The sequence below is a fragment of the Lampris incognitus genome, chromosome 3 (genome assembly GCF_029633865.1).
Source record: "Lampris incognitus isolate fLamInc1 chromosome 3, fLamInc1.hap2, whole genome shotgun sequence".
Taxonomy (NCBI): domain Eukaryota; kingdom Metazoa; phylum Chordata; class Actinopteri; order Lampriformes; family Lampridae; genus Lampris; species Lampris incognitus.
Window position 1 is genome coordinate 114,069,295 of NC_079213.1, and position 12,042 is coordinate 114,081,336.

Consider the following 12,042-nt stretch of genomic DNA (forward strand, 5'->3'; position numbering starts at 1 on the left):
GAGCATCAGCAGAGATCCCACCCACCCCAACCATGGACTGTTCTCCCCCCTGCGCTCTGGGAGGCGCTACAGGAGCCTCAGAGCCCCCACTACCAGGCTCAAAAACAGCTTCTTTCCACAAGCTGTTGCCCACCTGAACCTGGCTACCCACTGAATGTCTGTAGATGTTTTTAAATATTTTGTACTCCAGCTCTTTTAAAAGTCATTTTTAGCTTTTGGTCTTCATGTGTGTATATCTCATACTGTGTTTGCTGTGTTTGTGTGTGTCTGTCTTGCACTGTTTGTTGAAGCCACAGCCCTCACTTCATTTCTAACATGTGCCTGCTGCACATTGTTTTTAATGACCATAAACTGAATTGAACTGAATTGAATTGATGGTTGTAAGCAGTTGTGACCTCTGGACGCCATGTATGTGCATGGTTGTGAAGTACAAGTCCTGCTCTCCTCCCCGTAATCTGCTCAGTGGAGAAATAGAAACCTCGTCTCTTTAAACCTGAACCTGAACCCAACCTCTTCCATATCTCTAGAGGTGACGGGTGACGCCTTCATTAAACCTTTCGAGGGGAATTTAAATGGAACCTCTTGCGTCCGGTGGGCGGGCTGCACCTCAGCGCTCTAGGTGTGATTTGTCGGAGTAAGTTGAGCGACAGCGGGTTGACCAATCAGCAGCCAGATAGGTGCGCTGGTTTGGAATAAGGAAGTGGGGTCCAGGAAGAAGAGCCGCGGAGCAGGTAAATAACACACGGGGGATCTGTTTAACGCGCGGGTCGTGTGTGTGTGCTCGTGGCAGCTCGCGCGGTGCAGGAGGGGAGCGCGGTGGGGACGTGCCGCCCTCTGGTACATGTCAAGGAGCGTCCTGTCGTGCCGCGGCGGCGACGGTGCCGCGGCGACGGTGCCGCGGGGGGTCGGTCAGGTGAGGGAAGATGGACAGGCTGCCGCTTCACGGCGCCCCCGACACGAGCATAACCGGATGAGAGCAGAGTGTTTTATTAGCCGCACGACCGAGACCGGGGGGGGGGGGGCTGTTGTTGGTACACGTTACACTCTGCAGCACAACACGGACAACAACAACAGGCACTCCACACACCACCAGGAACAACACAGCTACACAACACAGCTACACACCACCAGGAACAATACAGCTACACAACACAGCTACACAATACAGCTACACAACACAGCTACACACCACCAGGAACAATACAGCTACACAACACACCTACACAATACAGCTACACAACACAGCTACACACCACCAGGAACAATACAGCTACACACCACCAGGAACAATACAGCTACACAACACAGCTACACAATACAGCGACACACCACCAGGAACAATACAGCTACACACCACCAGGAACAATACAGCTACACAACACAGCTACACAATACAGCTACACAACACAGCTACACAATACAGCTACACACCACCAGGAACAATACAGCTACACAACACAGCTACACAATACAGCGACACACCACCAGGAACAATACAGCTACACACCACCAGGAACAATACAGCTACACAACACAGCTACACAACACAGCTACACAATACAGCGACACACCACCAGGAACAATACAGCTACACAACACAGCTACACACCACCAGGAACAATACAGCTACACAACACAGCTACACAATACAGCTACACAACACAGCTACACAATACAGCTACACACCACCAGGAACAATACAGCTACACAACACAGCTACACAATACAGCTACACACCACCAGGAACAATACAGCTACACAACACAGCTACACAATACAGCTACACACCACAGCTACACAATACAGCTACACACCACCAGGAACAATACAGCTACACAACACAGCTACACAATACAGCTACACAACACAGCTACACACCACCAGGAACAATACAGCTACACAACACAGCTACACAAACACAGCAGGAACAACACAGCTACACAACACAACTACACAACACCAGGAACACTACAGCTACACACCACCAGGAACAACACCAGGAACAATACAGCTACACAACACAGCTACACAACACCAGGAACAACACAGCTAAACAACACCAGGAACAACACAGCAGGAACAACACGGCTACACAACACAGCTACACAGAACCAGGAACAATACAACTACACAACACAGCGACACAATACAGCTACACACCACCAGGAACACTACAGCTACACAACACCAGGAACAATACAGCTACACAACACCAGGAACAACACAGCTACACAACACCAGGAACAACACAGCTACACAACACCATGAACAATACAGCTACACAACACCAGGAACAATACAGCTACACAACACCAGGAACAATACAGCTACACACTGCCAGGAACAACACAGCTACACACCACCAGGAACAACACAGCTACACAATGAAGCTACACAACACCAGGAACAATACAGCTACACAATACAGCTACACAACACCAGGAACAACACAGCTACACAACAGCAGGAACAAGCATGTCAGGCCCAACAGTCAGGTGAATGGTGGTGTTTCTACCAGTGGTGTGGGAGGAGGGTCTATGGGGGCTCTGGTCAGGGTCTATAGGGAGGGTCTATAGGGGGGAATTCAGAGTCCTGATGGCTGGGGGGGGGGGCTGTCTGTGAAGCGTTTAGTCTTAGTGGACAGTGACCTGTAGCGCCTCCCCGAGGGAAAGAGCTGGAAGAGGTGATGAGCAGGATGTGAGGGGTCGGAGGTGATCTTCTTTGCTGCTGGGGAGTGTGTAGAGGTTCAGCTGAGGGGAGTGGGCTGCCTAGCATTTCGGATGCCTTGTTGACACTCCGCTGCAGTTTTTTCCATGCTGGACTTTCAGTTATAGTAACGGAAAGGCAGCTGGTGGGCCGCCTGCTTGATGTAGTCCGCCACACACTGCAGCTTGCGTTGACTTTAAGGTCACTGCTACGCAGCTCTGACTCAACGTGTAACTGCAGCTAACTTGGTGACTTTAACTTTCAGCGGGATTATTCGGTCACCATGCCAAGACCACACCAGTAACCAGTTCAACCACACCACAGACCAGTTCAACCACACCACGGACCAGTTCAGCCAAACTAACCAGGTGAGCAGGGAAGCCATATGCAAACATGCCTCACTCATGAAACTGGACGATGCTAAAACCATACTTGGAATAAGATTACTGGAGTATTGTGGCCAGTTTGCTTGGAGAATGAGAAGCAGAGATCTCTTTCGATCGCAACACCGATGTCCCATACACCACACAACCCTGAGAATGCTAGTAAACACACCGTCAGAACCGAACAGAACTGACAGGAAAGGAGAGGCAAGAGGCAAGGATTTAGTTTGAATGGCAGCTCCTGTGTCCCATACACTGCACAACCCCAGCAGTGCTCCTTTATAACAACATAGCTGGTCTCGCTACCATCTTGTAAACCTTCCCTTCAACTCTTGCTGGTACCCCTCTATCACAAATCACTCCTGACACGCTTCTCCACCCACTCCACCCTACCTGCACTCTCTTCTTCACCTCTCTTCTGCACTCCCCGTTACTTTGGACAGTTGACCCCGAGTATTTAAACCCATCCACCTTCGTCACCTCCACTCCTTGCATCCTCACCATTCCACTGTCCTCCCTCTCATTCACGCATAGGTATTCCGTCTTGCTCCTACTGACTTTCATTCCTCTTCTCTCCAGTGCATACCTCCACCTCTCCAGACTCTCCTCCACCTCCACCCTACTCTCACTACAGATTACAATGTCATCTGCAAACATCATCATCCACGGAGACTCCTGCCTGATCTAGTCCGTCAACCTGTCCATCAGCAGTGCAAACAAGAAAGGGCTCAGAGCCGATCCTTGATGTAATCCCACCTCCACCTTGAACCTGTCTGTCATTCCTACCACACACCTCACCATTGTCACACTTCCCTCATACGTATCCTGCACCACTCCTACATACTTCTCTGCAACTCCCGACTTCCTCATACAATACCACACCTCCTCTCTCGGCACCCTGTCATAAGCTTTCTCTAAATCTACAAAGACACAATGCAACTCTTTCTGGCCTTCTCTATACTTCTCCATCAACATTCTCAAAGCAAACATCACATCTGTGGTGCTCTTTCATGGCATGAAACCATACTGCTGCTCGCTGATCATCACCTCTCCTCCTCTTAACCTAGCTTCTATTATTCTTTCCCATATCTTCATGCTGTGGCTGATCAACTTTATACCTCTGTAGTTGCTACAGTTCTGCACATCACCCTTGTTCTTGAAAATCGGTACCAGTATGCTTCTTCTCCACTCCTCAGGCATCCTCTCACTTTCCAAGATTGTGTTATACAGTCTAGTGAAAAACCCCACTGTCATCTCTCCTAAACACCTCCATGCATGAATAGTAATGTAATGAGGAAACAGTATAGGAAATTCTACAGTAATTTGTATGATACTGGCTTTTCAACAGTACTGTCTGATGGGAAAAACAACAAGAACCCAAAAGTAGTTTTTATGGTTTTACTATCGCCCATTTTCACACAAGCAGACACTTGATGTATTGTCACTGTGAATTTATGTTTCTCCACCCTGCAGACAGCATGGATATCATGGTGGCCAAGATCCTGTGCCTGCTGGGGGTGTTTGCTCTCATGCTTGGCGGGGTCCTTGTCCCAGTGCGCCTCCTTCAGGTGGATTATGAGAAAGCCCAGCGGTACCGGAAGGCTCTGGCGCTCTGTAACTCGTTCGGAGGGGGTGTCTTCCTTGCCACCTGCTTCAATGCTCTGCTGCCTGCCGTCAGGGATAAGGTAGGTAACACGACTGTGCTGATTAAGCATCTGCTGTAGATAACGCAGTTGTAGCTGATGTAATTGCAAATTCATTAATAAATGATAAACCCTGTGTCCTACCTCGTCTCCCCCTTTTGGAAACATCCACATCAGGTTTCTCCTCAGTGACCCCATCAGGTTGTCAGACATGAGATCCTGTGTATTGCTAAAGGGAAACTTTTAACAGAACGAGTTAATAAGTGATGTGTAAACGTAGCTGGTGGACTGCGTTCTGCTTTGACCTCACCTTGAGGGTGAACTGGTCTGGATTCCTTACTAACAACTAAATGATAGTCACTGTCTTGAGTGCCAATAGAGTCCTGTTTATCCTCTTCCAGGTTGATGAAGTGTTTAAAGAGTTGAAGATAAACTCGGACTACCCTCTGGCAGAAACCATGATGATGCTGGGCTTCTTCTTCACTGTTTTCGTAGAACAGGCTGTCCTCACCTTCAGGAAGGAGAAGCCCTCCTTCATTGACATGGAGACGTTCAACACCGGCGGCTCAGAGGCGGGGAGTGACTCTGAGTATGACACCCCCTTCATCTCCCCGACACGCAGCACCCCAGCCAGCCACCACCACTCCCGTGGGCACCACCACAGTCACCTCAGCCCAACAGAACTGGCTGGAGCAGGACCACTGCGCCTAGCCAGCCTGGTTCTGGCTCTTTCAGCCCACTCAGTGTTTGAGGGCCTCGCCCTGGGACTCCAGGAGAACGGACCCAAGCTGGGCAGCTTGTTTCTGGGAGTGGCGATCCATGAGACCCTGGCAGCTGTGGCACTGGGGGTGAGCATGGCGAAGGTGGGTCTGCTGATGAAGGATGCCATCAAATTAGGCATCACAGTCAGTCTGATGATCCCGCTGGGCATCGGGGTGGGCATGGGCATTGAGTCGGCGCAGACATTAGCGGGGAGTATCGTGTCTGTGGTTCTCCAAGGCATGGCTGCTGGAACGTTCCTGTTCGTCACTTTTTTTGAGATTCTCTCTAGGGAGCTGGAGGACAAACAGGACAGGCTGCTGAAGGTGCTGTGTCTGGTTTTAGGATACGGGGTGCTGGCAGGTTTGGTGTTTATCAAATGGTGATGTACAAGATGACACTGGATCTTTTTTAACGCATTGAAATAGACTGTTGGCATCCCATTTGAACAGTGTTGGCATACACTTTGCAAAACGGCCAAACCAAAGGAAGCTTTATAACTTGTTCCTCATAATGGTGCCATGCCATATTAAATCAGCTCCCCTACAATAATGGTGTATTTCCATTTTAAATCAAATATGGCGAGAGTTACTTCCGGAGCAGTCTCAGATTAATGCTTGTGTTACTGCAGTTGGTGGATTTCTGATTTCACAGGCATTAAATCTGCTTCCTCTCCAGCATCTCTTGGCCCAAAATTTGAATAGCGATGTTCCTCTGCCTTTATATGGACAGTAGAAACTATTCTTATTTATTTATACTCTGTAGGAAACCTTAGCTGATATCTCTTGGAGTACTTGCCATAATCTAGCACAATCTTTTACCTGCGAGTGTTTGTGGGATTAAATGTAGTAAATTAATGTTATTGTAGTAACTGTATGGGTGTCCCAGGAGCATCATTGCATAAAGATAATCTTTCCTCCTTTTACTCACAGTGGCAGAATGGACGTTTCTGGGTGATTCTGGAAAACCCATCCTTGTACATAAGATAAGAAAAGATGTACTTTATTAATCCCTTTGGGGAAATGCATCCTGTGCATTTAACCCATCCCAAAACACACACACTGGAAACAGCTGGCAGCTGTGGTGCAGCGCCCGGGACCAACTCCAGTTCTTCTTTCCATTGCTGCCTTGCTCAGGGGCACAGACAGGAGTATTAATGCTAACATGCATGTCTTTTTGATGGCGGGAGGAAACCGGAGCACCGGGAGGAAACCCATGCAGACACGGGGACAACATGCAAACTCCACACAGAAAAGACCTGGGGGGCATCCAGGTGGCGTGGCGGTCTATTCCGTTGCCTATCAACGCAGGGATCGGTGGTTTGAATCCCTGTGTTACCTCCGACTTGGTTGTGCCTCCCTACAGACACAATTGGCCGTGTCTGCGGGTGGGAATCCAGATGTGGGTATGTGTCCTGGTTGCTGCACTAGCACCACCTCTGGTCAGTTGGGGCGCCTGTGCAAGAGGGAGGGGGAACTGGGGGGAATAGCGTGATCCTCCCACGCACTACGTCCCCCTGGTGAAACCCCTGTCGAGTGAAAAGAAGCAGCTGGCGACTCCACATGCATCGGAGGAGGCATGTGGTAGTCTGCAGCCCTCCCCGGATCGGCAGAGGTGGTGGAGCAGCAACCAGGACGGCTCAGAAGAGTGGGGTAATTGGCTGGATACAATTGGGGAAAAAAAGGGGGGAAACCCCCCCCCCCCCCCAAAAAAAAAGACAAGGACCTGGGACGGCCTGGGGTTTGAACCCTGGACCTCGTAGTATGTGAATGTTATTGTAGCAATTATGTGAGTTTTTCAGGAGCATCATCAAATCAAGATCATCTTTTCTGTTTCCTCACAGTGGAAGTATGGATGTTTCTGGGTGATTCTGATGAACCCATCTTTGTACATTTCCTACTGTGCAGTTCATGTATGATGTGTATGTGAGTCCTGTGGCATCAACCTAAACATGAAGTTATTATGGGATGCATCAGCCTCACTGTAAAGATAGTAGCTTGTGTTCTTGTATATTATTAGGAGTTAAAACTATATCTGGCTCATATCTCAGCCTTTATCTTGTTTATTTCCCAAATCCCACCCTTGCATTTCTATCCAAAATGGCTTGGTTAGGAACTGAACAGGATGTATCAATAAAATTCTTTAAATTAGGGATGACATAAGGTTGTATACGAGCGTTAAACAGCTTTTTCTGTGTTTCAGCCTAGAGGTTCCTCAAAGGAGTCAAGTAAAATGTTCCACAGGTTAACATTGTGATCCTGAATGATATTCCCATCATGCTCTCTCTTCATCCAGTATGTCTATCATGTTGTATTTCTCTGGAGGAAACCTGTAAAGTGCTTTATAATAAAGGTGTACTTTTACCGGTCTTGAAACCAACACTGCATTTCTCCATCTATTCATTTGAACCTGGAATGGTTCTCTGTAGCCAAAATTTGCTTTTTTCATCCAAACTAGGTCGTTTTTTTCCCCAGGCACTGGCAGATAAACAGGTCAAAGGGGTTATGTCTAAAATTTCAACTTTTATGAGGAAAATTATGACTAATAAATATCAGCAGGGGGAGCCGAGTGGTACTGATTTAAATGTAGGCTGTTGACAGAACGGCAACTCATGTCCGATTCTTTTGCATATCTGATTTGAATCAGGTTGCTTTTCTACAGTGTGTGCGTTCTTCTTCTTCCAGCCTGTTTCCTGTTTCTCAGGGGTCGCCACAGTGGATTGTACAGTTTTCATCGGTACCCTGTGAGGGCACAGTACCGATGGCAGCTGCCATTAACTCGGGCCTCATCCAATCCTGTATGGAGCTTCGACCGATCCGGTATGGTCTTGTCAATCTGCATACTCCAATCATCCATCCATTATCCAAACCGCTTACCCTGCTCTCAGGGTGGCGGGGATGCTGGAGCCTATCCAGCAGTCATTGGGCGGCAGGTGGGGAGACACCCTGGACAGGCCGCCAGGCCATCACAGGGCTATCTAGTTCATGAATGCCTGTGTGTTTGACTAACTATGAAAAAAACCTGGATATTAGTTAATATCCGCATACTGATTTGCCAAGATTGTACGTCGGATGCCCTTCCTGACACAACCACTACCAGGAATCAAGAACATTAGTTTATTTCATTCCATGCAGCTGTGCACATGACATGAAATATGGTTTCCCCAGCCCACAGCAGTGCAACACAAAGACAAAAACACAACCATACCACAAGAACACATATATCCAAACTACAAAAACACATATTCAACATATCAAATAAATAAATAAAAAATTCGCTGTCCAAGAGAGCGAACGCCAGGATGACTGTCAGAACCGCCGGTCTGCATGGGCTAGCAGTTAGCTTAGCCTGCCCAGCTTCCGCATCCTGTCAGACCGCCCTCGGTGTTTCCTCCTTGGGCGCAGATCCGGTCAGGGCCGTGGTCCTGGGCCCACCAGACGCAGCAAACCAAGCGCCCTGAGCTGATCCAACACCAGCTCTCCCAGCCAGACACCTTCGACACACCTCCCCGCACTCCACACGACAACACCAAAAACCCAGGCAATGCTAGGCGAGGCTGCTGCCAGACCGCCCTCGGTGTTATCAGAACTGCCGGTCTGCATGGGCTAGCAGTTAGCTTAGCCTTCCCTGCTTCCGCATCCTGTCAGACCGCCCTCGATGTTGGTTACCACTAACCCTATGGACGGGGGCACAGATAAAGTCTGGATGCCATCCCAGTATTCATGGACTTGTGCCCATGCCTGTCACTACTGTGTATGTTTGAAAAAAAAAAAGAAGAATGGAATCAGATTTTTTTTAAATCAAATCCAACGATGTTTGCATGTGGTTTGCTATCTGACAGCTACTATCCCAGATATCAGACACATTTGGGCCTAATCTGGGGCACTCTTGGTACTTATGGCTCAGTTACGGCACTGGCAACTGTTGTGTGGGCCATACGTGGTCCAAATGCCATAAGCCGGGCCTGACTTGGGTTACGGCAGGTGTTGTGTGGGCCAGACATGGCCCAAATGTAATGAACTGGGCTTGACTTGGGTTACAGCACATACTATGTGCGCCAGATGTGGCCCAGATGTGGCCCAAGTGTGGCTGAGTTGAGGCACCGCACTCACCCCGAGTCAATGCCATCATTCAAGGCCAAATGTGGGCTGTAAGATAACTGCAGATGGCCATATTTGGACCAAAGATTCTTTGCTATCTGGGACAGCAACCCATATAGATGCAGTATAAGATACACATACACCTTAACACACAACTCCCATCTGATCACTGGAAAAGGTCCCATTTGAAAAACAAATCAGATTTGTACGCCATCTGAACAGAGCCAAAGTTAACAACTCACTGCCCCAAAACACAAGAACCAGGCCGGCTGACTGGTTCTGTTTTTTAGAAGCTGGTCAACCCCCCAGAAAACCTGTTCCTCTCACAGTCCTCAGCAGACCATACAGCGATCACGGTAAACTGATTTATACTGAACGTGTTTGAAGATGTCAGCAACCGCACCGTGTGTCCACCAGCCTTCTAGTTGAATTTATTTACTGTTTAGATTTTTTATCATGACATCACTGAACGCTGACGTGTCAGCACTCAGAAATTAGACATGGCACCTTTAACAAACGAATGCTGCAAGTAGAGAGTTTATTTTGCTCCACAGGTGGATCAGTGAATACGGTGGGCTGTGTGTCTGAACTGGTGGAGAAAACCTGCCTCACTTTATGAAAAACAGCCAATCGTGTCTAATTCCAAATGTGATGTATTAAAGTAGCTAATGTCCATCTTAGTCCATCAAGTATCTCGGGGTCTTGTTCAGGGGTGAGGGTAGGATGGAGCAGGAGATTGACAGGTTGGTTGGTGCAGCATCAGCAGTAATGTGGACGTTGTACCAGACCGTTGTGGTGAAGAGGGAGCTGAGCCAGAAGGCAAAGCTCTCAATTTACCAGTCAGTCTTCGTTCCAACCCTCACCTATGGTCACGAGCTTTGGGTAGTGACTGAAAGGGTGAGATCGCAGATACAAGCGGCTGAAATGAGTTTCCTCCGTGGGGTGTCTGAGCTCAGCCTTAGAGATAGGGTGAGGAGCTCAGACATCCGGAGGGAGGTCGGAGTAGAGCCACTGCTCCTTCACGTTGAAAGGAGCCAGTTGAGGTGGTTCGGGCATCTGATCAGGATGCCTCCTGGGCGCCTTCCTTTGTAAGTTTTCCAGGCACGCCCAACTGGGAGGAGACCCCGGGGTAGACCCAGAACTTGCTGGACAGACTACATGTCCAATCTGGCCTGGGAACCTGGGAACGTCTCGGGATCGCCCAGGAGGAGCTGGAGGGCGTTGCTGGGGAGAGGGATGTCTGGAGTGCCCTACTTAGCTTGCTGCCACCGTGACCCGACCCCGGAGAAGCGGCTGAAGATGAGATGAGATGAGAATGTCCATCTTCAGCAGAATGGAAGGATCCTGGACTATAGATGTTCTGGATGTCATGCTGCTCAAACTTCAGCAGCATGACGTCATCTTGAGAAAACGTTGGGCAAAGCCGTGATGAAAGTGAACAAGAACATATTGAACTGTTTAACTTCTGTCTTAAAAGAGAGCAGAATCCAGCTATGTGTACTTTACTGACGGCGGTGGGGGTGGGCTTTGACCCATGTATAGACAGAGCTGCATCTCTTCACGATATATCTGATGGACTCTTTAAATGAAAACTGACCTTCTTTTTTTTTTACCTTGTTAGCTCGTTTCACCAGTCATATTTAATAGCTTATGCCAAATAAAATACACAAAAATCCATAATTTACTCATCCATCCATTATCCAAACTGCTTATCCTGCTCTCAGGGTCATGGGGATGCTGGAGCCTATCCCAGCAGTCATTGGGCGGCAGGCGGGGAGACACCCTGGACAGGCCGCCAGGCCATCACAGGGCTCACACACACACATACATTCACACCTAGGGACAATGTAGTACGGCCGATTCACCTGACCTACATGTCTTTGAGTCACCTGACCTACATGTCTTTGGACTGTGTGATGAAACCGAAGGACCCGGAGGAAACCCATGTAGACACAGGGAGAACATGCAAACTCCACACAGAGGACAGCCCCCAAGGCTGGACTACCCCGGGGCTCGAACCCAGGACCTTCTTGTTGTGAGGCGACTGCGCTAACCACTGCACCACCGTGCCACCCTGACATGACATAAGAATCATAATTTTTCCCATATTTCACCTGTCGTAAAAAGATCCTTCAGAGGTTTACATCAGATAATTTACTTATTTTATATCAAAATCTAATCTCTAACCTCTAAAAAAGCCACATTTTTGTGATTGTGTCACCATGGGAATCAAATGTTTTGCACCATCCAATCAAATAATCTAATCACATCCCTCCCATTCTTTTGTTTGTGTGTGTGTGTGTGTGTGTGTGTGTGAGATGACCCACTGGTATAATTCACATCATGGCCATTTCCTGTCCAGATTTTAAATAGCCAGGACAGGATTAGGATCTGACAACAGTCCCAGACTACAGTTTGACTGCTTACTGGCACAGCATCAACAAATCCTCC

General features: G+C 48.4%; 1 protein-coding gene across 1 annotated transcript; it reads left to right on the plus strand.

The window, feature by feature from the left end:
- Positions 1-883: 883 nt before the first annotated feature.
- LOC130110519 (zinc transporter ZIP3-like) lies at positions 884-7,865 on the plus strand. Its single transcript, XM_056277644.1, has 4 exons — positions 884-913; positions 2,972-3,074; positions 4,563-4,774; positions 5,134-7,865. Exons 3-4 carry the CDS (start codon positions 4,568-4,570, stop codon positions 5,875-5,877), a joined length of 951 nt encoding a protein of 316 aa, XP_056133619.1. The 5' UTR covers positions 884-913; positions 2,972-3,074; positions 4,563-4,567; the 3' UTR covers positions 5,878-7,865.
- The last annotated feature ends 4,177 nt before the right edge of the window (positions 7,866-12,042 follow it).